The sequence below is a fragment of the Podarcis muralis genome, chromosome 4, assembly GCF_964188315.1.
Source record: "Podarcis muralis chromosome 4, rPodMur119.hap1.1, whole genome shotgun sequence".
Taxonomy (NCBI): domain Eukaryota; kingdom Metazoa; phylum Chordata; class Lepidosauria; order Squamata; family Lacertidae; genus Podarcis; species Podarcis muralis.
Window position 1 is genome coordinate 83,135,222 of NC_135658.1, and position 26,239 is coordinate 83,161,460.

Sequence of the window (26,239 nt, forward strand, 5' to 3'; positions counted from 1 at the left end):
GGGCTGCCTCAGATGATAGTTTGAAAACTTCAGCTGGTGCAGTAGGAGATCAGGTTGCTCACCAGTGAAAGACGGTTTGAGCATATGATGCCAATCCTGCCCCCACTGCACTGGCTGCCAATCAGTTTCTGGATCCAGTTCAAAGTGCTGGTTTTGCTCTATAAAGCCTGAAATGGCTCAATACCTCAAGGATGACCTCTCTCAATATGAACCTACCTGGACTCTGTGATCATCATCTGAGGCCCTTCTTTGGGTGCCTCCTCCAGATGAGGTTGGGATGAGAGCAACATGAGAACGGGCCTTTTCTGCAGCGCCTCCCTATTTGTGGAATGCTCTCCCCAGTGAGGCCTGCCTGGCATCTTCGTTACGTAGCTTTAGGCACCAGGCAAAAACATTCATTTTCTTGCAGGCCATTGGCTAATTAAACAACCTATGGCCTTTTAAACTGGGGGGGTGGTGGTTTTTGTTTGTTACCATGGTATTTCCCCCGTTTTTATATTGTAAACCATTCGGTGATCCTCAGATGAGGGGTGGTATAGAATTTTTAAAAATAATAAAAATAATGATGTTATAAAAATGCATTAAGTATATGACTGAAGCTGTAGATTTGGGGCTGCATCAAACTAAGTTATACTCAAACCCACTGAAATTAATGGACCTAAGTTAGTCATGTCCTCTACCTTCAATGGGTCTACTCTGGGTAGGACTGATACGGGTTGTTAATTCATAAGGTGATATCTAATTGTGTCACCCAGCCGACAGCAAGGGTTCCATCACAAAATGGGGAGAGAAGCAATTTTCAACTATTTCCCCTTCCCCTCTGTAGTCTTCCCAATCTGCTGCAGGATGAGTAGCCTTCCCCAGCAGACTGGGAGGCAAGGGAAATCACTTAAAATTAACCCCACCCTATTCTCCTGTTGGAAGCCTTGTCATCAGCTGAGTGACACCACTGGCTTCAACCCATTGACCTTCCAAGTAAACATGCATAGCATCAGGTTGCAAAACTTGACAATGCCACCAGAGAAATCTAAAGCGCATGACTACAGAGCACCCTTGAGTGTTACTGGCAAACATGAGGATATTCTCTTCATCTTAAAGAGTTTACTACTCTGGTGTCAGTCAAACAAGGCCTTTGAAGACTCTAGGCCTCAAAATAACAGCAAATCACCCAATAGGCTGACCTTTTACTATGGAAGACAGTAAAGATGGGATGCAATGAATAAATAAATAAATAAATAAATATGAGAAAGAGAACAATCCACAAAGCCTTAGCTTTTCTTGATGAACTGCAGTTTCTTGTGTCAAAGGGGGAAGCTGCTCTTTTAAAAAGTAGCTTGTTTCTCTGGCAGTGGGAACAGTTCAGTGAAAACAGCAAGCAATATCTCAATGTACAAGGGTTCACTCTTGCCAGTCCATTCTCTGGACTGCAACCACAGGACTGGACTGAATAAACAAGTAAATCACCAGGGCCAAGCTATCAGGGCTCGTAAAATCTACAAGTGGGGATTTAGAACAGCTACAATGTCTTAAGAATCTGGCTCCCATGTAGACTCTGAAATCTTTTCACAAGCCTCAGTATAAATATCAAGTATCAACTTGCGTGTGCCGCATTCTGAGTGAGCCAATCTCTACGTATGCTGTTAATTTTCGGGAATTATTCTAAACAGAAAAGTTCCATGGGCAGTTTACAACAGAATACAAAAACATATGCAGCATACAAAAACAACAGAATTTAAAAGGCAAACAGTCCGGCTTGAGTCTAGATTCAATTAAGAAACGATTTGAAAAGAAAAGCTTTCAGCTGCTAGTTGAAAGCCAGTAAGGAGACAAACAAGCACCCTAGTGAAAGTGATGACCTATGACCACCTACTAAGAGGGGCAGCTGTAAAGCAAATTCTCTGGATGATTTCAGTGTACACTATAGAAGGCATTCCTTCAGACAGACAAAAACTAGGCCTTGTATTCCCCCAATGCAATTTTTATAAATACGGTACTTAAGTACAATTAAATGTTAGGAGCGCAACTAGGACTTTCAAAGTGTTTTGAGATTACTGATCGTCCTGCTGTATATACAGCTGGAGAGTACTTTGCCTGTGGTTCAAATCTGTAACCTCCTGTCATATTTAAACAGAGTATCTTGGAATTTTCAACCGAAGGATGACCCAGAAGAGGCCACCAACTTCAATTCAAAATAACCTTTACCTTCAGAGTTCTTCCTGAAAGACCAATGATTTCTCCATCTTTTGGTTCTACAACAGTTGAAGTGTTGACATCACCACTGCCTGTTGTATCTATTATGTCAATTATCTTAGGTTTCCCATCAGTTGTAATCTGAAAATAATAATAATAAAAAATTAGGAGATACAAATAATTGCACTATAAATGCTCCATAGACACAGGAACTCTTGAAAAAAATGTATGTCCTATGCAGTGCAGGACATCTTCTGCTTGGTGTGGAACAAACTGTTTCCTAAAGCAAAGTTATCTGCATTAATTTTTTTAAAATATATTATATTGTGAGCTGTGGCAGGATAGAATAACGACGTTCAAACAGCACAAATTTGATTTAAAAGAGCACAAACACAGTATGATAAACACATATTCAATAATGTGTTTTTCCAGATAACTGCAGCAAAATAAGAGTAATAGCTTCAACTTAATTAGTGTGAAGATTAAAAACAGGCAACGGGAACAATCCCAAGCTCCCAAGAGGGCAACTGAGGGGATGCTGATCACTGTGTCTACCCTGCTGTTTCCCCAACGTATCCCCACAAAACCAAACAAAAAATACGCCATCCCTGGAGATGGTGCAGCTATTTTCCTTCCCACTGTTGTCAACAGGAGGGAAAGTTTTCAATGGCTCAAGGAGGGGCAGAGAGAAGGAAAATCTCCCCTGCACAACCAACCTTATGTCAGCTAGGGCTTTGGAAGAGGTTGTTTCTCTGCCACAGAAACTGCTCTGCGGGCTAACAGAAAGCCTGCCCCTTTTTATATAAAAAGGAGGCCATTCGAATGAAGGTAACATGAATGGATGATTGTCACAGATGGAGCTCTTAAGAGGGACTTCGGTGATGACCTCAGGAAGGAGACAAGTTCATATAATAGATTAAAATAGTATAAATGTATGGCCAAAAAATATTCAGAGATGCGACCCATAAAGTATTTATCCCTGGAATACCAATTAGGAACACTAAGATTGTCCAGTCGCACATCTATCTCAAAAGTGTTTCTTTTTTTAAAAGAGAGAGAGAGAGAGAGATGGTTAGAGATAAGGATAAGGAGTGTGGGATGCAATAGGAAGTGATACAACACAGGGAGAAGCAGACAAACAGGATACTGTCACAAACAACAGCTGTATGGAAGGACATGTGGGTGGATGTGACAAGACAGGGGCAGATCTTAACAGGAAATGATAAGATCACAAGGCAAAATACATTGCAGGAGCAAACATATAATTGCCCCATTTCAGAAGGACAGGAAATAATTCAGCCTTTGGAGTCTGCAACTGATCAGCCCAATGTGAAGACCCTCCAGCACCTATACTGAAATAAGTACACATGAAGCAAGGGTGAGACTGGCTATGCTTACATTCACATTGGAGAGTCAGGAGCAGCGCCAACAATTCACGCAACAGCCAGCAGCTCCCCCCCCCCCCCCCGTAATATATAGAAGAAGCCAAACATCAAGAACCAGGCTATCAAAATTCTAGCAATGTTCTAGCCTGGGTGGAAGATGGGCCACATCTCTCCATATGATACTACCTGGACCCTGTGATCATTTCCCCAGGGAGGTCCGGCTGGCACCTTCATTATACACCTTTAAACGCCAGGCAAAAATGTTTCTTTTCAATCAGGCCTTTTGGATGATTAACATCCTACACCCTTTTAAATGTGTTTGTGGGAAAGGGTGGGCAGAGTGGGGGCCATTGGTGTGTGTGTGAACGTGTGTTAAAAAGGTAAAGGTACCCCTGCCCGTACGGGCCAGTCTTGACAGACTCTAGGGTTGTGCGCCCATCTCACTCAAGAGGCCGGGGGCCAGCGCTGTCCGGAGACACTTCCGGGTCACGTGGCCAGCGTGACATCGCTGCTCTGGCGAGCCAGAGCCGCACACGGAAACGCTGTTTACCTTCCCGCTAGTAAGCGGTCCCTATTTATCTACTTGCACTTTGACGTGCTTTCGAACTGCTAGGTTGGCAGGCGCTGGGACCGAACAACGGGAACACACCACGCCGCGGGGATTTGAACCGCCGACCTTTCGATCGGCAAGCCCTAGGCGCTGAGGCTTTTACCCACAGCGCCACCCGTGTCCCTGTGAACGTGTGTTAGTTCATTTTTATTATGTCTTTTGTGCTTTTATCTTGCATTTTAATCTTGTAAACTGCTCTGAGATCAAGGAAGGGCAGTATACAAAATAAATAAATAGACAAATAAATAAATAAATAAATAACAGAAAGCAGCTGGAATCCCATAAGTTTTAGTTCTGAGGATGGCAACTGTTGTGCTTTTACTTCATGTTTCAATCCGCCAGGAAACTGTTTTTCAACAAAGTTTCTACTGAGTGTTTCTAGACTAAGGAATGCAAACATGCAAGACTACCTTTCTCAATTAACTCAGATGCTTGATCTTATTCATGAACTGTGAGCAATTATAACACCCCAAACACAGCAACTATACTTTGAATAACTAGTTAACTGATGAAGAACAAGTTCTCCCAGAGGCAAAATTTAACAATACAATTACATTAAAGCTTAATTCCCTCCCAACCTCCCTAGTCATTCACGTCATGCTTCATAGCATCTCCAGAAGATTACCAGAGCCTGTTTTCATCTCTCCAGTCTTGTGAGAAAAGCCAACCCAGTCAATTTAGTCAGAAGCCATTTTAGTTCCATTAACTTTATGACAGGTCCAACTCTTGTCAAAAATGTGCATCCTTACAAACAGTGTCAAAATGTTTTACCATTTAAGGAGGTTAGAATTACTACTTACTAGAGAAAGGGATATTATCTCTAGTGAAGTGAAGTACCTACACTTACTTATAGAACAAAAGCCTTAGGGAGAATGTTGACTGTTCTGCATTCAATATATGCTGGACAAGAAACATGCCTATCAGTGCTATTTGCTTCAAAAAATATATATACCTGGATCTTGGGGGGGGGGGGGGAGACCAACCAAAGACCTTGATGTAAATTCATATGCTTGCTAGAAGGCTTACTTTTAAGCAGACTGGCTACATTTCTACTTGCAGTACTACTGTAAGAGACAATAGCCATAATTATGCACACAGTTAGCCACACTTAAATCAATAAGATTTAATTGTGCTTAAAATGGGGCAGCAGTGTGCCACTAGCTTTAATTTGATTTGAGAAGGGTAATAAACATTTAGCATGTGATGCACCCACACTTCAAACAAAATTAATGGCCTCCTTCTTCCTCCTGTCCATTAAAAATCAAGGTACTCCCTTGTGGTTCAAATCTGGTTATTAAAAAACTTGTTAGGTAAATATAATCAAAGTCAATAAACCCAAGCCAAATGCCTAGTATGGCATAACTGGTTTGCTTTTTTCCACCGTGAACAATTTATCACAGCAACCTACCATTAACCTACAAGCAACCTATCATTAACACGTATGGACAAATAATAAGTGTTACTTTTATTATTCCAACATGTACCGGTAATTGCTTTAAACCATAAATCAGAAACCTGTGGCTCTCCCGTTCTTGTTGGACTCAATTCCCATCAGTCTAGTCAGTGTGACCGTCAGTAATGATGTGAGTTTGAAGGACCACATACCGTAAGTTGCTTAAACCATCTCTAGTTTAAACACTGCACATGAGACAAGTCCTTCTGAAATGTAACTCCTCTGACCTTTCGTAAATCTGTTCTACCTTGAATTTAACTATACTTAGGTGGCTTTCCTTGACCAATCGCAGTCAGAACTTGAAGAGGGCTATTCCTTCATTACATTTTGTACAACCCTATCTTAATAAAATCTCTCCTTTCTACAGTATAATGAACTACCACAATTCTGTATGAATAAGTTGCAGTGTGTTCTGAAGATTAGTAGTATTATTTAACCAAAAACAACAAAACCTGTAAGTAAGCAGAGACATGTGACAGCATCAATCGATGCATAATTTGGAACAAAGGCCCAGAGACAAAAGCATCGGAAAGAAGAACTAACATCTTTCAGCTTGGACATTTTCAATGCACCACAAGTTTCACTGTCATCTTCTGTACAACGCAAAAACAAGGATGCTCTCCTACAATATAAGACCACACACATAGGCGCTCTTGTCAAGCCTGGTCCATAACCGCCTTGCCATCGTTTTTTTAACACACTCGCCCGCTTCAACTAATGCTTTCTATGCACAAGAACTGCTCTCCTGTTATCTTTGCCCTTTAAAAGGATTCCTTGCGAACATTTGCAAGCTACTCGCAACACAACAAGTCTGCCAAGCTTTAAAAATAATTGCCACGAGCTTATGAGCAGCTGCAAGTCGTAGTGGTTATACGTGCACTTCGCGGAGACAGCGTGCCTCTGAATACAGCAAGATAAGGCTCTATTTTCCCACCGCCAACCTGCTTCCCATAAACATCTGGCTGGCCAGGGTGGGAAAAAGCATCTGCCCCAGCAGGACTCCTCTCATACCCTTTAAGGCTTTCTCCAGATGAATACACCTACCATTATAATGAAATGATTTTAGAATGTTTTATCATTTTACTGTTGTTAGCCGCTCTGAGCCCGGCTTCGGCTGGGGAGGGCGGGATATAAATAAAATTTCATTATTATTATTATTATGGGTGATTAAATAATAATAATACCTATTTCCCAATATTTTCTGTTTTCCCTCCACAGCCACCCAAATCCCCACAACAGGGGTGCCTCAAATCTCCTCTTCCCAAATTCCCCCATCCCACAAGGGAGAGATGGGGGTCGCTTCTCTCACCGCTAGGCAACACTGCCCACCCCGCCCGTGCTGCCTTACCTGCATGCCTGGCGCTCCGGGGTCCACGCCCGTGTCTAGGACGGCCAGCAGCACTCCCCGCCCGTCATACTCCGGGTACCGGGACAGGAAGGAGGCAGCGCCGGTCTCTTTCTTGGGAAGGAGCCCTTGGAAAGGGTACTGCTCCTCACCGGCCGCCGCCGCCGCCATGTTGGATGAGCAGAGAGAGAGAGAAAGCGAGAGACAGAGAAGGCGAGAGGAGAGTGACCGGGCACGCACGCGACGCCGGCGCCGGACCGGGTGACGTCACCGACTCGACGCGGGCCGGGCGTGAGGCTTCTTTTCGCGTCAGGCGCATGCGCAATGCCCCCTACTCCGGCCAATGAAAGCGCGGCTATCAGGTGCTACATGCGCCCTGCAGAGGCTTATGTAGATTTTCGAGCCGGGGCGGGGCGGCAGCTGCGAGCCGGCGTGCAGCCACTCAAGTTGCAGCGCGAGGAGAACCCGCGGAGCCGATTGGTCCTCGCGCCGCGCCAATAAGGGAGGGAGAACCCGGCGCTTGATAAAAGCGGCGAGCAGCGCCCGCCCTTCCCGCCTTTTGCCCTTTTATTGGCTCTGACGTTTTATGTTGAAATTGGTTTTTAAACGCAGGAAGCATGCAGCCCTAAAGCCCCACCCTTCCCGGAAAAGCATAAACATCGCAGGACAGCATTGCGCCGAAGTTGTCCAGTGAGAAGATGCAATAAAGGGATTATTACAGCTACCTCTTTGAAGGCGTCGGCATTTCCTTTTCTTTCTTTATTTTTTGCAGCTAAAGCTTTTGACCTTTTTAGACCTTTTTTACCCACCTGAAAGAGCTACCCGTCCAAACTTTTCGTTTGCCACCACATGGTTATCTGCAGATGCTCCAAAGAATCTCAAAATGAGCCACACTGGTGTGGCAGGAGGATTCAAGGACAATCAAAGAAACATTTAAACATTTCAGTATATAGTAGTAGTAAGTATGGCATAGCATAGTATAGAAATTTTTATATATAAAATACTCACACAGAGACATTGGGAAGCCCAGCCAGATGGCCAGGGTTTAATTAATAAATTATTATTATTATTATTATTATTATTATTATTATTATTATTATTATTTCTTTATATTAAATTGATATATATACATACAAACCTATACACATACAGTGGTACCTCGGGTTAAGAACTTAATTCGTTCTGGAGGTCTGTTCTTAACCTGAAACTGTTCTTAACCTGAAGCACCACTTTAGCTAATGGGGCCTCCCGCTGCCACCGCGCCGCCGGAGCACGATTTCTGTTCTCATCCTAAAGCAAAGTTCTTAACCCAAGGTACTATTTCTGGGTTAGCGGAGTCTGTAACCTGAAGCGTCTGTAACCCGAGGTACCACTGTACAGTGCTATTTCTCTAGAGAAAGAGGTTCCAGAACGCACCATGAACACCCCCCTTGTTCTTGTATAATGGCAATGGCGCCCACCTGAGAGATACTACAACTGAGTTCTGGCAAGTTCAGGCTGAAAAAATGCTGTGCACTTAGGGTTTCTGACGGCATCTTCTATTTTCTTCTTCTTCATGCCTCTCTCTTCCAGCAAGTTGTGGCTGAAATAAGGTGCTCTCTCTCTATCCAGAAACAGTATCTACTCCTCTCTTCAAGAGTGTTGGCTATTCTACAGTTCTCCACGACAAAGGATCGGAAAAGAGCAAGGCTTCTTTGCGTTGATGAAATGAGAGTATGTTTGTCTCAAATTAGACCAAATATGGATGAGATACCTGGCAAATGCAAGCTCACACCCTTTGTCGAGTTTACAAACAAGAAAAGAACAGGCTTCATACTAAGCTTTCTATTTATTCTGGAGTTCTTGAGGAAGCAACTACAATTACAGTAGTAGTATAACTGAGAATGTTACAACGTATCATTGTGCTAATGACTGCCAGCGTAAATACCCGTTGGCATAATCTATTTGCGTTTATTAAACAGCATGCAAACTTAAACACTTTTTAATGCAATATGCCTGGGCGGAAAGCAAGCTCAAGCTGGTTTGCTAGTTAAAGCATTTTGGAAGTGATGTTAATTTTAAAGTAGATTGTATAAAATTAAACACATGGGCTTTTATCTAAACCAGTCTTGCATGAGCAGAAAGCACTTCTACACCTACAAGATGAATTCTCTATTTTCACAATTCCCTGTATTTGCTACATAGCCTGCACTGCATCCTGTGTTGTTATGGAAGCATCCAAAATCCTCAGAAGCAGCTTTTTGAGGTGCAGTGAGCATTAGTGTACAGTGAGCCTGTGTTACTTGAGCGAAATGCTTTCTGCTTGTGCAGCAAAACCTTTGGATCCACATGAGCCAGTAGTTTTACAGGTCTTCGTAAGAATGGCTAAGCCTGTTCTATGCTTGGTGCATTTTTAAAATTTGAATGCACGCATTTGTTTACATATTTACCTTGCCCACTAACAGAAATCATGTCTGCTTACAATATATCTGAAGCAGCATACAATAATCAGGATAAGAGTTCCTTACTCAAGTTGCTGATCAACATGACTTGTGATTTGAGAGGCACAGAGGAGCAAAGTTCCCCCTAGTTCCGGTGTGGGGAAACTCTGGCCTACAGACCACATTTGGCTCTGCATTTTCCCCAAACCACACCCATCCCTTATCAGGTGCAGAGCATATAGAGACAGCATTATTTGTTCAGAACTAGTGCACAGAAAGTAGTTTTTCCAGCCCAAAGCTTGGTCCTTGGTGTCAAGTTGTGGGTGAACATATCAGATGACTCAGCGATTCTTCAAACAGCTCTTGTTTATTCACAGGCCAGAACTGAACTGAACTGAAGGGTTCAGCCAGCCTGCTTATATAGAGCTCCACTAGAACGCAACAGTAACCATTTTCTGTAACTATCCAATCACTGAATGTCACTTTCGGTCCCTTATTTGCATATGTGGACCTGAGTGAAAACTATCTACAGTATCCCCCTGCTGGCCCAGGGTGAGAACTTCAGCACATAACACTTGGGAAGCACCAAGCTCAGGGTTTCTAAAGCGCTTTGTGCTGTACTTCCAAACAGTCAACATGGAATAATAGAATTGTAGCGTTGGAAAGACCCCAAGGATCATCTATTCCAACCTCTTGCAATGCAGAAATATGCAGCTGTCCTATATGGGGACTGAACTTGCCACTTAAAACGAAAGCATCCATGACAGATGGACCTCTGCTTTGAAACCCCCAAGGAAGGAGAGCCCACCACCTCTTGTGGGAGTTTGTTCCACAGTCAAACAGCTCTTGCTGTCAGAAAGATATTCCTGATTTTTTTTGGGGGGGTGGGATTGTACACATGGGCGTAGGCAGGAGTTATGGGGGGGGGGGAGGACACCTGCCTGTCATCATTGCCTGTCTGGCTCTGTCCAGCAGATTCAGAATAAAATGTCCTAATAACTGTTCTTTTAAATTACAGTCTTACCTTGGTTTGTGAAACACATTGCGACTCGAACGTTTTGGCTCCCGAATGCTGCAAACCCGGAAGTGAGGGTTCCAGTTTGCGAACGTTTTTCGGAAGCCGAACGTTCAGCATGGCTTCTGCGGCTTCCGATTGAGTGCAGAAAGCTCCAGCAGCCAATTGGAAGCCACGCCTTGGTTTTCAAATGTTTTTGGAAGTTGAACGGACTTCCGGAACGGATTCTGTTCAAAAACCAAGGTATGGCTGTACTTGACCCCAAGTGCTCAGAAATATCTTGAAAAATTTCTACTTGTAGTTAAGTATTTTTATTTATGATTTAGGGGGAGCAGCTGTCCCCTTGTTCCCTGGCTCCACCCATAATTCTACATCATCTAGGAGGTCCCCACCCCCATGATTGATGCAAGAAACAGTGGTAGCACTTCTGCTTTAGAATCATAGAGCTGGAAGGGACCTTGAGGATCATCTAGCCCAGGCATAAGCAAACACAGCCCTCCAGATGTTTTGGGACTACAACTCCCATCATCCCAAGCTAACAGGACCAGTGGTCAGGGATGATGGGAATTGTAGTCCCAAAACATCTGGAGGGCCGAGTTTACCTGTGCCTTATGTAGTCCAACACCCTGCAATGAAGGAATATACAGCTGTCCCATACAGGGATTGAACCTGCAACCTTGGCATTATCAGCGCCATGCTCCAACCCAGGGATCAGCAACTTTTTTCAGCCGTGGGCCAGTCCACCGTCCCTCAGACCATGTGGTGGGCTGGACTATATTTCGGGGGGGGGGGGGATGAACGAATTCCTATGCCCCACAAATAACCCAGAGATGCATTTGAAATAAAAGGACACATTCTACTCATGTAAAAACACGCTGATTCCCGGACCACACACGGGCCAGATTGAGAAGGCTATTGGGCCGAATCAGGCCCCTGGGCCTTAGGTTGCCTACCCCTGCTCTAACCAGCTGAGGTATCCCCACCTCCCCACGTGACAGCTGTTAAAGGTAAAGGGACCCCTGACCATTAGGTCCAGTCGTGGCCGACTCTGGAGTTGCGGCGCTCATCTCGCTTTATTGGCCGAGGGAGCTGGCGTACAGCTTCCGGGTCATGTGGCCAGCGTGACTAAGTCGCTTCTGGCAAGCCAGAGCAGTGCATGGAAATGTCGTTTACCTTCCCACTGGAGCGGTACCTATTTATCTACTTGCACTTTGACGTGCTTCCGAACTACTAGGTTGTCAGGAGCAGGGACCCAGCAACAGGAGCTCACCCCGTCGCGGGGATTCGAACTGCCAACCTTCTGATCAGCAAGTCCTAGGCTCTGTGGTTTAACCCACAGCGCCACCCACGTCCCTGTGACAGCTGTTAGTTAGGTCCTTTTTGGACTTCTCTGGTTTCGTTTCTGGGGTGTTCTGTATAGAAGGAGTAGATCAGAAGTAGATCAGGAGTAGATCAGGAGTAGATCCCTAGTTAACAGGACCAGTGGTCAGGGATGATGGGAATTGTAGTCTCGAAACATCTGGAGGGCCTGGAGTAGATCCACTTACTGTCTGAACCAGAGTTTAGTTTCAGGGAGCCATTTTGACTCTCTGTGCCTAGGCCGAAGGCTAGGAGAGCATAAAGTTGCTGGGGAGCTCTAATAGTGGCACAAAACAGATGCTTAGATAAGGTCTCCCTCCAGTCATTCCAAATAAAACAAAGGAGAAAGTGTATCTCTGTGACTCATTCAAGCCTGTTCTGGAACAACACTAGACTTTTGTTTATTTGGGAATGAAATACTGAGCCATTAGGCTAATAGGCTCTTGAGTGGTATTTTATGATCTAGCCAACGCAAATGAATGGGACGTTGTACTGCCTGACCAAAAACTGCTGAATTTCCCTTTATAAAAGAAAGGAGAAGCAGTCTGAATCCTAAAGGTATTTTATTATTGGACATTGTCTTCCAGTAAGAACTATCTCTTGGTTTTAGCAGAATTTGGAGCAGGGGGAAAGGTCTCCTAATACTTTGGTATGTAGGTTTTTAAATATTTTTCATTCTGTAAGTTAGCACAAATATGCAAAGTTTAAAATAACCCCTATCTTGCAAGTCTGAGTCTTAGGGAGTTGCCTAGATAAATGATAACTACTTGTACAATTCCTTTAAAAGCGCAGCAGGCAGCATATTCACATGAATGTCAACAAACGTCCTCCTCCACCTCTTTTTCAAACATTTCTCCCACTTTGATCCTCTATCTCCAAGTACACTTTTGGATATGTGTTCCTTCAATGGCCAAATTTGAGGTGAGGAAGCAGCTGCAGTCCTCCCTAGCCTTTTTGTTCCTTTACTGCCAGTGCATATTTACTCAGATGTAAGGCCCATTTCACGGATGTGGGTGGCACTGTGGTCTAAACCACAGAGCCTAGGGCTTGCCGATCAGAAGGTCAGCGGTTCGAATCCCCGCGAAGGGGTGAGCTCCTGTTGCTCGGTCCCTGCTCCTGCCAACCTAGTAGTTCGAAAGCACGTCAAAGTGCAAGTAGATAAATAGGTACCACTCTGGCGGGAAGGTAAACGGCGTTTCCATGCGCTGCTGTGGTTTGCCAGAAGTCATGCTATCCACAGTGGCGTAGCGTGGGGGGTGCAGGGGGGGCCGGCCGCACCGGGCGCAACATCTGGGGTTAGGGCAAATCCACAGGTTAGGGGGCGCAAATCCACGGGTTAGGGGGCGCAAATTACTTGCCTTGCCCCGGGTGCTGACAACCCACGCTACGCCACTGGCTATCCATATGACCCGGAAGCTGTATGCTGGCTCCCTCGCAGTGGCGTAGCGTGGGGGGTGCAGGGGGGCCCGGCCGCACCGGCCACAACATCTGGGGGTTAGGGTTAGGGGGCGCAAATCCACGGGTTAGGGGGCGCAAATCCGCGGGTTAGGGGGCGCAAATTACTTGCCTTGCCCCGGGTGCTGACAACCCACGCTACGCCACTGCTCCCTCGGCCAATAAAGCGAGATAAGCGCTGCAACCCCAGAATCGTCTGCTACTGGACCTAATGTCAGGGGTCCCTTTACCTTTACCTTTAATGCCCATTTCACCCAATAGTGCATACTCTCTAGTAACTATGCTTCGAATTGCTAACACCCCTTTCAGAAGTTCTCCTTCCAGACTCCCTTCTCTGCAGTAGTAAACTCTAAAGCAATGGCTCCCTCTTGTGTTCATGGATAACAATAGCACTGCCCATAAGTTGCATTGTTTGCTTCTCATCAGCATTCAATTCCTTTTCTATTTCCATTCCAAACTCGGCTCAACCAGCTTCCTCTGTTTTCCTAACAAACCCCACCCTCAAATTCAAGATATGAATTGTCTTCATTTTCTCAACATTTGCTTCCATGTGAAGACTGAGGAACTTTAATGTTCTATGTGTTGTAGAGAGTTTCATAGTAGGGTATTTTTTTCCCATTTCCAGGCAAGAACTATAGAGCTTTGGATCAAGAGTATAATTTTCATTTTTTTGAAAGAGTTGTATTATTCTGTCTTTCAAACCTTTCATAGATGTTTTTCATCTGGCTAGCATAGCCTGGATTGTTGCTTTGACATTTTAATGGCATCTAATAAATTATGATTTAGATAATGCTACATGTTTTGGTGGCCAAGTAAGCTATAATACATTTGCAAAGTTATCCAGTATGCTCCAGGTAGGTGCTTGCAAGGGTTTGTTCAGTTCTTTGTTGTTTTTTCCCATCAGGTAGTTAACCAGTAGGGATTATTTAAATTTTCTCTATTATTTAAGTGGCATTTACATACCACTTAATCACCAGCCTTTCTAAGTGGTAGACTTAAAAAATAAACCATACCGAAAATAAAACCAAAAGGCACCCTACGACTGAACAATTTATCTTATTTATTTTGTTCCCACACATTGCCACGAGCACTTTCGCATCATCCTTCTGAGGATGAGGGGGTTTGTACGAACCCAGTCAATCAATGTATTATGTAAATGCTTCTAGACAAAGATTGTCAGGACAATCTTTGCCCCCCCCTCTGCCAACACACATTTTAAAATCTTCGTTTGATGATCACCCACCCACATGAGTCTACTAGTTTTCACAGCCCTATCTGTCAAGTACTGCAAGCTTCTCTGAGCAAGAAAATCAGATCCCTGAAAATGACCTTAGAATTATATTCATACCAGGGGGCGGTCTGGTGTGGAGGACTCCCTGGTCCTGAATAGGGTAACTGTGCCCCTGAAGGACCAGGTGCGCAGCCTGGGAGTCATTTTGGACTCACAGCTGTCCATGGAGGTGCAGGTCAATTCTGTATCCAGGGCAGCTGTCTACCAGCTCCACCTGGTACGCAGGCTGAGACCCTACCTGCCCGCGGACTGTCTCGCCAGAGTGGTGCATGCTCTAGTTATCTCCCGCTTGGACTACTGCAATGCGCTCTACGTGGGTCTACCTTTGAAGGTGACCTGGAAACTACAACTAATCCAGAATGCGGCAGCTAGACTGGTGACTGGGCGCAGCCGCCGAGACCACATAACACCGGTCTTGAAAGACCTACATTGGCTCCCAGTACGTTTCCGAGCACAATTCAAAGTTCTGGTGTTGACCTTTAAAGCCCTAAACAGCCTCGGCCCAGTATACCTGAAGGAGCGTCTCCACCCCCATCGTTCTGCCCGGACGCTGAGGTTCAGCGCCGAGGGCTTTCTGGTGGTTCCCTCATTGCGAGAAGCAAAGCTACAGGGATCCAGGCAGAGGGCCTTCTCGGTAGTGGCACCCGCCCTGTGGAACGCCCTCCCATCAGATGTCAAAGAGATAAACAACTACCTGACATTCAGAAGACATCTTAAGGCAGCCCTGTTCAGGGAAGTTTTTAATGTGTGGCATCTTTGTGTATTTTTTGTCTTTGTGGAAGCCGCCCAGAGTGGCTGGGGAAACCCAGCCAGATGGGCGGGGTACAAATAAATTATTATTATTATTATTATTATTATTATTATTATTATTATTATTATTATTATTATTTAGAGCGGCATGGCTTGTACAGCCTTCCTTCACTCTTGCTAGAACTTGTGCTAGCAGAGCACTCTGCAAACTGGACTGTGAAGGTGCATCCATTTATCCTCCACAAGGTGGTTTTGGCACAGGAATAAAAGTTCCCAACGATTCTGTTAGAAGGACGGAGAGTGCTTAGACTGGTCCCTGGTGCCTCTGCATTTAATTAATAATACCAAAATGATGGTTTCCTGCATCCCTCCAGGGACAACTTCTGTTATGAGTGGCGAAAGCAATAAATTCCTTATCAATTATTCAGGTACGTCTGGAAACCTTTTAAGCATTGAAAGGAGGCGCATATTACCCTGAAGCTCCAGATGCTGCAACTTTATTATTATTTATTGGGTTTATGCGCTGACCTTGACCGTAAGGTCCCAGGGCGGGTTACAACAATAGAAAAATGCAATATTAAAATTGGTCAGAACGATCTACGTTCAGAAGACGAGGGCGAGTCATATATATGCAGAGTCGAAGGCCAGAGGTTACTGACTCAGTTTGGAGGGCAAATCTGCGTAAATGGTGAAGGGATCAATGGGAACAGTGGGCTGCACAAAAAGAGGGGTTCAAACAGGCCTGAATGTCTGCCTTAAGGGCAGAAATGTCTCTGCCTGCTTGGCCAGACCATCCTAGAATGTGGGAAACACAAGACATGGGCAATGTTTAGTCGAATGAGCCGAGATCATGAACCAGATCATATGTTCAATGTGGTTTCTCTTCAATAGTTTTACACTGAGACACAAGCTGAGGAGTAGCTAACCTTTTCTGATTCATTGCAGTTATCTGGGTTGAAGTGTGTTCAACTTGTGAAAGTGTAAAGGTAAAGGTAAAGGGACCCCTGACCATTAGGTCCAGTCATGGCTGACTCTGGGGTTGCGGCGCTCATCTCGCTTTATTGGCCGAGGGAGCCGGCGTACAGCTTCCGGGTCATATGGCCAGCATGACTAAGCCGCTTCTGGCGAACCAGAGCAGCACACGGAAACGCCGTTTACCTTCCCACTGGAGCGGTACCTATTTATCTACTTGCACTTTGACGTGCTTTCAAACTGCTAGGTTGGCAGGAGCTGGGACTGAGCAGCGGGAGGGTTCGAACCGCCGACCTTCTGATCAGCAAGTCCTAGGCTCTGTGGTTTAACCCAGAGCACCACCCGTGTGTGAAAGTGTATGGTGTGGCTAATATGTAAAAGTGGCGATAGTGCTCGAAACTGCATTCAAAAAGACTTTAGCATCAACTATTCTACACCATTTTGATCATTATTCAGTTTAGAAATCTGGGAAGAGTCACGCTTCCTGATTAATATTTCAAAATAATATTATTTTGGGAGATCTAATATCTCTGTGTCTGTTGGAGGAAGTCTGCTTTGAATGGTTGTGTTAATTATTTAAAGCTGCCCTAGAGGTTTTTACCAAAAAGTGGGAAAGAAATGTTTGAAATAATATAATGAAAATGAAGGTGTGCAGGTTTCCCCTACTCCTCAGCTGAAAATGAAATCCCAGAGCAACGTACAAAGATCAGAAATGAGACAATCTAACAAGGACACAACACAAAAGGAAGATGGGTGGGGAGGCAGGAGAGGAAAAGAAAGCAAACTCTTTAATAGTTATTAGTTACAGAGTTGAGCAGGTTGTCCTTCAACTGGTTATGGAGCTAGAATTAAGCACAATTGAAAGGATACTGCTTCCTTTCCCTCTGATGGCCTCATGCACTGCAGCAGAATGCCAAGACAGCACTAAAAATCTAGAGTACAATCCTCCTTACTCTTCCCACTAGTAGCAGGGTCACTTGTGCAACCTCAGCGCCAGAAAAGGACTGTTGTCCAAACTCAGTCCCTGGCATCTGCAGGAAGCAGATGGAAGAATCTGAAACCCTGGAAAAGCACTGCCAGATACAGTGGTACCTCGGGTTAAGTACTTAATTCGTTCCGGAGGTCCGTACTTAACCTGAAACTGTTCTTAACCTGACGCACCACTTTAGCTAATGGGGCCTCCTGCTGCTGCCGCGCCACCAGAGCATGATTTCTGTTCTCATCCTGAAGCAAAGTTCTTAACCTGAAGCACTATTTCTGGGTTAGCGGAGTCTGTAACCTGAAGCGTATGTAACCTGAAGCATATGTAACCCGAGGTACCACTGTATTATGGACTAAGAACTGGATCCAGCTGGAGTACCATATCCAAAATCGGTCCAACCTCCAAAGGCCATTTTGACAAGTGGGTGGGGCTGCCCACCTGTCACTCACCTGCCATCACCTGCCACCAGGTGCTTCAAAGTTCAGTCCGTGGCTTCGCAGCCCTGGCTTGAAATCGGGATTCTCTTACCTCTAATCATAGCTCTGTGGGACCACAGTGTTAAGAATGAAGATAAGCCCCTGCCTATTGTGTTTTACTGCGAAAGACAAGCCCTAACACCAGTCTCAATGCAAAACACCACTAAGGTAAGAAAGAAGTCTGTTAAAAACTAAATCCAAAAAACACACAAGCTCCTCCAGCTTGGTGCTCATGGGCAGCATGGCACCTGGTAGGTGATCTACATTCTACACCATGCAAAAGAGGGAAAGTGTCAGGCTTCGGGGAATCGGCTTCCTCCCTTGTGGGAGTAAATAAGAAGATCGAACACAAAAGGAACGTCTTTCCAGTTAGATTCTTTAATAATCACAGTGAGAGACACAAGAACACGTCTCCCTACAAATGGCGGTGCTCCCAGTTAAGGCTAACTCCCCCCTCCGTCCGTATTAATCTACGGTATGTCACTCCTATGCCTTGTAATTTGAGCTTCGTATTCTGAGCCTTTCTGAGCTCTTCTTGACCTTGGGGAGGGCGATGGAGGAATGCTGTCCAACGACTGTGAATCTGTTAACCCTCTCTATTCCAGTGTTTCTTCTCCTAGCTGTTCCCCATCCAGTATTTCCCAGCTTCTGCCTTCTGAACTATGTCCCTATGCAAACCACTGCTCCAAATCTATACTGTTTTCCTGCTCCCGGGAAGATTCAGGATTGGGGGGGGGGGCTCCCACCGTTCTTCCTCAGTGCAGCCCTCCTCAGCATGGTCCCTGACAGAAAGGGATGAATGATATACTGAACACTGAAAAGACCCATTTGGAATAGAGCTTAGCACTAATTGTCCGCTGGCAAATGCAAACATCCCCACCCCAAAAGTGCTCAGCACCGTGTTCCATGAACAGAAATGAGAGTGCACCAAATGTTTCACAACACTTCCCTGAGGCAGGATTGTGGCCTAGACAGTTTCGGTTATTTTATAGCCTGATGGATCTCAGGGCTTACTATATCAGCAAATAAGGAATGGGCGCGGACACCCAGCTTTCGTTCACCTCGTTGCAAATCTTGTTAGGCAGTTGTGCTTAAAAGCAATGGCTTAAATCTCCCAAGTAAATAAGGAATTAGCCAAGAAGGAATATCTCCTTTGGTTCTACCTAGTGGATATTCTGCCTTTGGACTATGCATACGCGAAGAAATGATGTCACGCAGTGGTCATAGCTCTCCCTGTTTCCTTTGGTGATGCAGAAAGTAAAATAAAAATTAGAAACCCCAATGTAGCAGCAGATCAATAGTTACAAATTTAAAAGCCACGTTGCTCACCCCCAGAACACTTTCTTCTAAGCTTCACTGTCTCCCACCCCCCACCCCTCTTATTGTGTTATGGAAGTGCATTTCTTTATTGCTTTAAATAATGCTTAATAAGCCGGTACTTGTTCAGCCCTTTAATCTTGGAAAGTGCTTTACAAACAGACTCTGATTAACTGTAGACCAGATCCTGGCAGCTTCCCAGAAACATGGAAATTTTGATGGGAAATGCCTAGAGAGAAAGATGTGCTTGTCCATTGTGCTTTGGCTCCAGCAGGGGTGAATCTACCAGCTTCCCCAGGAATTTCATTTCTGCCTAATAAATACTAAGCTGACATTTATGGCCCGGGTTTCAGCTGCTGACGTCAAGAAGCTGTACCCTGGGAAGCCAAGGAACCTCCATCTTGGCGCTGTGTTCAGTGCATCACTAACACGACACCAGAATGCTTCATCTGAGATGAAATATTCATCGCCTCGCTAAGGTTATGCAAGCCTTGTTTGGATGTAATGAAACTAGTCGGCCTTTTTTTTGGCGGGCTGAAAAATTCATAAGGATTTCAAACAGTTGGTTAAACCTTTTGCTAATCCCATGTAGTTGGTCCCCAGCAAGAATGTAATTCTGTGTAAAAGCCATACCCTTCTTTCCCTTCAGAATAATTGAAATGATGGGGAAACGCCGCATCAGGCCTCGAACGTGCATCCTTTAAATAGATGCCCCAATCTGCTTCTTAGTAAACTTTTATTACCAAGCTTACCCAAGAAACAAAACAAAAAAAACCACAAAGTCCCCACACAACTACATCGGGTCAAACTGGCTACATAACTCACCTGAGACTCCGGCCTGAAGTAGCGAGCCATAACACACCCTCAGAAAACGCATTCATTTGAAACGGGGACCGTCCCAGAGAAAGCAACTGAGGATTGCAACCTTCATATGCTTTAATCGCCTCTCCAAATGCCTGAATTTATGTCTGCGCACTCATGGGTTCTAAGCCTCAGCAAATTTCTTATACAGAGCGGGGGGAAAGTGCAAAAGTTTCTGTGATATACTGGCAGTATATATACTGCTGCCTCGGTGTTTTGTTATTTTTTTTTGTGCATTTCATCCATATCGTTGTTACTGTGAGATGGGGAGATGGGGAAGTGTGTACGGAAGTGTTCGTGAGATGGGGAAGGGTGTAGGGAAAGAACGCGAAGAAAGAAAGCCTGCTGCGATTGAAGAATTTAACTACTGGCTAGCTGCCCCGTAGCTACGGCGCTGCAACAGGGCATTCTGGTTAAACTCCCATCAGAGCCTTTGGTCTTCACTGGAACTAAAAGAGCTTTTATGAACATTTTGTACAGCAAGGAGATTCATCCTGTGACACAGGTCATTGTTCAAATGAGGTCAATTGCCTGGTGGCATCCTTTATAATTTGTGAGCCCCTACAAAAGTACCCAATAGCCAGGGGAACTGGCCTTTACATAGACTTGTGTATAGCAAAATTTTTAATTCTAGGCCAAGCTGACTTAAGAAATAGACCTGTTTAGCTTCTTTTGCCTTAGAGCCAATTGTCAGTTGAACAAATGGTTGCCTTGGCCATGAAGATAGGAGTTTAGAAATTTCTACGGACCTGAACACTTCCGAGGAAATGGGCGCTCCATCTTTTAACTGAGCTGAAACTTCAGTTCCAGGAACATGTATATTCGCTATGCTGACATATTCTGGATGGGGTGTTCCTTTGGCCACAGTCCTTACAATAACTGTGCAATAACTGGCCTGCATGAGAGTCTCAAACTCAGGGCTCAGTCTGTGATGCCTAGATCTCCCAAATGCAAAAAAATCATCCACCTGCAGTGGCCTGCAGTGCAGTGCTTTCACCCTAAATTACCTGGTAAAAGTTCATATATTCAGTACAGCACGAGGCACTTAATATCTGGGTTGTGGGTTCGAGTCCCATATTGGGCAAAAGGGGGTTGGACTAGATGATCTTCGTGGTCCCTTCCAATTCTACAGCTCTATGATTCTATGATAATGCAGGATCAGAAACAAGATCTCTCAAGCCAATTTACACAAGCATGCCAACAGATTAAAACAAAACCAAGTATTTTGTCATTCTCAATGTGACTATAACTGATTCTGACATGTCTCATGTGTTGCTAAAGTATGATTGGCAGCTTAACTTCTCACACAATTGTCTGGAAACCCCGTCTTAAAGCTATGAAGGGGTTTGCCACCACTTCAGATTCTGAGTCTGAATTTGTGAAAAGCCATTATATGAAATAGTAAAGGAATACCTTTCCACCTAAGACTTTTCCCCAAAGACAGACCAGCATGCCTTCCTTTTCAACTTCCCTAACAAGGTTAGAGCCTGCTTTGAAACTTGTTCCATCTTTCTCAGCTTTCTAAGCTGCTAAGAGGCCAACATGAAGATACTTTCCTGTTTTTCAGAGTAGCTTTTTTTAAAAAAAGTGCACAAACCCAATTGTAAGACAAGGCAGAGAAAGAACTGAATAAATATTTGAGCACATGACTGTGCAGGTGCTTGAAACACAAAAGAAAACTTCTTTCAAATGAGGAGAGGCCAGAATTTGCATTCAATATAGATCCAGATGTGTGTGTCTGTTACATAGTGAAGCAAAATGGAGAAAGCCTGTCCAATCTATATGCAATTTTAGCATCATTGGCTTTTTTTTTTTAAAAAAACCAACTGTTTATATTGTGTAGATAGAAACCCTTCAACAGCTGTACCAATTAAAGAACAGTTGGGGTCTTGACCAGCAAATAAAATTACAGAACAGTAGTACCTCGGGTTAAGTACTTAATTGGTTCCGGAGGTCCGTACTTAACCTGAAACTGTTCTTAACCTGAAGTACCACTTTAGCTAATGGGGCCTCCTGCTGCTGCGCTGCTGCCGGAGCCCGATTTCTGTTCTTATCCTGAAGCAAAGTTCTTAACCTGAAGCACTATTTCTGGCTTAGTGGAGTATGTAACCTGAAGCGTATGTAACCCGAGGTACCACTGTACACACTTTCACAGGCCTGAGTATAGAGGAATGTTTTTGCCTGGGGCCAGGCAAGCCTCTTTGGGGAGAGCATTCCACACTGGAGTAGGGCAATCCACCCATTGCGAAAACAAGCTCTAGTCCCACCTTAACTAGTGTGCTTAGTGGGGCAGGCTGGATGGCGCCCACAGCTCTGTCCTTCAGTACCTTGCTGCCCAAGGTGGCCATCTCACTCTGCCCAATGGCAGGGCTGGCCCTGATAGATCCAAAGGAGGCGGCTCCTACCCTGCTATTAAAGAGAGAAGTTCAGCAAGTACAGTTTGCATGGCAAGCAACTCCTGCTGAATTTCTGTCTTTTGCTCAGCTGTTAAAAGTGAAGGAGTCCATCATCTTCTGACTCCAGCCAACCTATATTTAAGTCCTCTGTTTAAAAAATTAGGCATTATTTCCTATTCTGTTATGAGGTCGGGTTTTGCTTTCCTGTAGGATTATGTGTCTGCCACGATTCTTCAGACATGCAAAAACAAAACAAAACAAAACAAAACAAAACAAAACACCAAGGGAATGTGGAACTGGGCTCAAAGATGAATTTTCCAAGAAGCTGAGCTGTCTTTTTATACAACACTCCTCGTGTTTCTAGTCCATAGGGCTGCTATGATCAATGTCTGCTCAACAATCCAAAGCCAGAGAGAATTCCCTGTGAGTTGGATGGGGCTGCACAATTTCTGGAGATTACACAACCCAGTTTTTCTTACTGAATAATTTTAATTTTTTAAGGATAGAATATAGACAGCCTACCCACTACCCCTTTGTCTAAACTTTCCTGTTCTCTCTGTCTTGTCTCCTTATCTACCCACAATACAGGCTTGCTTCTACGCTCAGGATAATTTGTGAAAGAGATAAATTTGAATTTGGGACTGTGCAAGGCATGGATCTGAGCACAGCAGACTTCAAACATCCATCTCTGCATCAAATTCCATATCGGAGTGACATGCAATTAGTGGTTTATTCTTTAAAAAAATGCCAGCCTTTGAGGAATCCATCTCTCCAGACAAGATAAAGTGCAGAGGAATCCTACCATGGAGATGAGGAGGATAGATGTGATCCCAGAGATTTTAAAGTATCATATTTTTGCTATCATTTATGACCATCAAGAATAATGAAAGGGCCACCATGTCCATATTATTGGGTGGGGGAGGGAGAAGAGGGTTTGAAATCCAGAATGTTACAATCTGTTGGAGGAAGATAGTGTCCACTTCCACGGATATGATATGGGGGACAGAATTTGATTTTTTAAAAATTAACATATCCAAATGATAATCTTCCTAAAACAATGTATTTTGTGAACGTTCCATAAAAATGCTTTTTAGTCCCCTGGGCTTGGGCTAAGCATGTTGAAGGGAAGCATGTGGAGAAGGAGAAAGCAGGGCGTTGCTTCCTTCCGTGATGTGGGTGAGGGTCTGCTGTCATTTGACAGGGCCACAAAAAGTCGTACTGGGGTCTATTGACCTCAATATATGTAGGGGATGGTATCCACAATATGCAAAATACTACTCCAAGACCCTACAAATCCCTCACCGCAATCCAAGCCCAATGGGTGTCAGTCAACACAGACATAATAAGACAAAAACCAAAAAGTGAAGTAAAAAAAGAATGGGAGTGCCTAAATGAACACCTCAAAAGTCAAGGACAGAATTCTGGCTGAGTCTGGAATAACCTTGTGAAGTGAAAGGCTAAGATAACGGGATTTATATCTAGATGTTAGGATAGAGATGATAAGGAAAACAGGAAAACACAATGAGAGATAAAGGAGGTGCTGTGGGATTGGTGGAAGTCAATGTTGTTGTTGTTTTAGTGTTTATAGTATTAACTTGTAAGATATGGATTTGTTTTTTTTTGTTTGTTTTTAGTTGTTGCTTTCTTTAGTATTTGAACGTTGGTTTTTGTGTGTTGTGTATTGTTATTTTTTGATATTTTCGTGTTGTTGTTGTGTGGAAAAACTAATACATTTTATTTATTTAAAAAAACACACACGAAAAAGCCCAATGGGAGCATGACATAGGTTATGAAATAAACCCTACCCAATGGTCTAAATTGTGGTCTAAAACCAACCTTTAAATCTATCTCAGCCCAAAGAAGAGGACTCACTTTGAAACTTAGATGGTATCTAACACCATGGAAGCTAACAGTGATACACCCAGGAAAATCAGCTAAATGCTGGAGAGATTGTACCTCTACATGCACATACCTACACATGTGGTGGGAATGCCCCCAATTCCAACCTTTTTGGACATCTGTCCTACAAGAAATCTGCAAAATAACAAAACAGGAATTCTCTGGCGATCACTCGTAGCTGAGTAAGATTGTCTTCCATGAACACAGTCGTAACAGTGAGTCCTTAAGTGACTGTGGAGGCCAATTCTGGATCCACACGTCCTTCCACCATGGGGACATAAGTTTCTGGGTGGGAGTTGATCACAGTGAGGGTTTGCCAAATGTGCCTTACTCTTAGCTTGTTTCTTTTTTTTTTCACCCTGAGTTGATGCTTCTTTAAAGTCTATGAAACCTTTGGTAAAGGCTGTTCTCCAATTGGAACACTCACAGGCCAGTGTCTCCCAGTTATCAGTGCTTATACCACATTTTTAAAGATTTGCCTTGTGAGTGTCTTTAAACCTCTTTTGTCGTCCACTGGTATTTCATTTTCCATTCTTAAACTGGGAATAGAGTAGTTGCTTTGGAAGACAATAGTCAGGCATTCGAACATGGCCAGTCCAACAAAGTTGATATTGAAGAATCATTGCTTTGACACTGATTATCTTTGCTTCTTTCAGTTCACTGACATTTGATGTCTATAACACATTTTTCTCCCACTTCAAAAATGGATTGTTCGCTGTACAAATTCCTGGCTACTGACATCCTTCACCAAAATGGACTGAGCGGCTCTGTCTTTTCGCTTGCTTTTGCAATATATCAATATAACTTTGTATACATGATGGAAAACAAAACTAAACTGGCTCTTTTAAAAATAACTTCTCTGTACAAGAACACGAGTGTGGCATATTATATAGCAAGTGTCAATATAGTTGCATTTTAAAAAACACCAATAATTGTTATTGAATTCTGATTATTATACAGTTTAAGAGCAATAAATCAAGTTATAGGATTGGGTTGATGCAAAGAAGTTTGGAATTGTAGGAGCTGTGTGAAAAAACACACAACATTATCCACTCTATGCATTTTTCTTAGGCTTAAAAATTGACAAATGCTGCATGCCTTCTTAAATAGCTATGACAAATCAGTTTTAAAAACACACAAACACCAAAAAGCATTTGTTTTTGGAAGCAGCCTCAAACTGAATTATGCTGCTCCAGCTTTCTTACTTCTGAACAGAAAATAGGTAATAATAACTTGTGATCCAGCTCAGGCTTGCATAGTGATTTTCACAGAGTCTCACTCAAGGAAAATTATAGCCAAAGAAAACCATAAACACAAATTTGTTTCATTCTATGAAAACCAAGATTGACAAATAAGCTCTAGATGTAAGCAGAAATTGAATTACTAGTATAAATCACAGTGGTAGTGTGTTTTAGATCCAAGAATTTTACTACAGTACTTAAGTAAAACTTCCTTCCATCACAGTTCAACGTGAATTCTGAATTACTTGTTTAAGGACCCAAATACCTTCTAGGGCAATAAAACATATACTTTGGATTGTAAATAGTTAATCATGTGTGATCATTTATGCCCAACTATTCATTGTTCCTACATGTATAATCTTCCATAAGATGTTGCTAAAATGGTTTTTCTTCTGAGACTTTCCTACCAGGCAACGGAGATCATATTGTGCATCTGACTCATTCTTATATCACTGCATCAATTTCTGCAGTGCCTACCGATGATGTAATATTCCCCCCAAAATTACATTGATTAATAAATTGGGCCTTGAGGTCTTTTAGGCTGCAAAACATTCCTGGGAATAAGCACCATTAAAAGCAGTGGAGTTTACTTACTTCGAAGGAAACATGCATAGGAGTGCTGTGCTAGAATGTACACTCAGCAAAATCAGCCAGTAAAGCGATTCCTTGATGATTTCATTTCACACTGCAAGTTGCATGTTTAAATGTTTCCCCAGAGACACACAGAGAGAATAAACCCTGCAGACCCTTCCATCTGCATAATATGGAGCAAGCATAATATGAAGTATTACTCAATTTGGCCTTCTCCCTTGCATGGTATTT

General features: G+C 43.7%; 1 protein-coding gene across 3 annotated transcripts in view; it reads right to left on the bottom strand.

Moving 5' to 3' along the window:
• The window catches only part of TPP2 (tripeptidyl peptidase 2), a 41,699-nt gene extending 34,445 nt beyond the window's left edge, over positions 1 to 7,254 (bottom strand). Inside the window, exons 1-2 of one of the 3 annotated variants that reach the window (XM_028728190.2) lie at positions 6,987 to 7,250; positions 2,203 to 2,331 (exon numbers count right to left, since the gene is read on the bottom strand). In XM_028728190.2, the coding sequence (XP_028584023.1) occupies positions 2,203 to 2,331; positions 6,987 to 7,154 (297 nt within the window). In that variant the 5' untranslated portion in view covers positions 7,155 to 7,250. Of the gene's footprint in view, positions 1 to 2,202; positions 2,332 to 6,986 lie in introns of all 3 variants that reach the window. The other 2 variants (XM_028728191.2, XM_028728192.2) reach the window with 2 other exon arrangements.
• Positions 7,255 to 26,239: the final 18,985 nt, after the last annotated feature.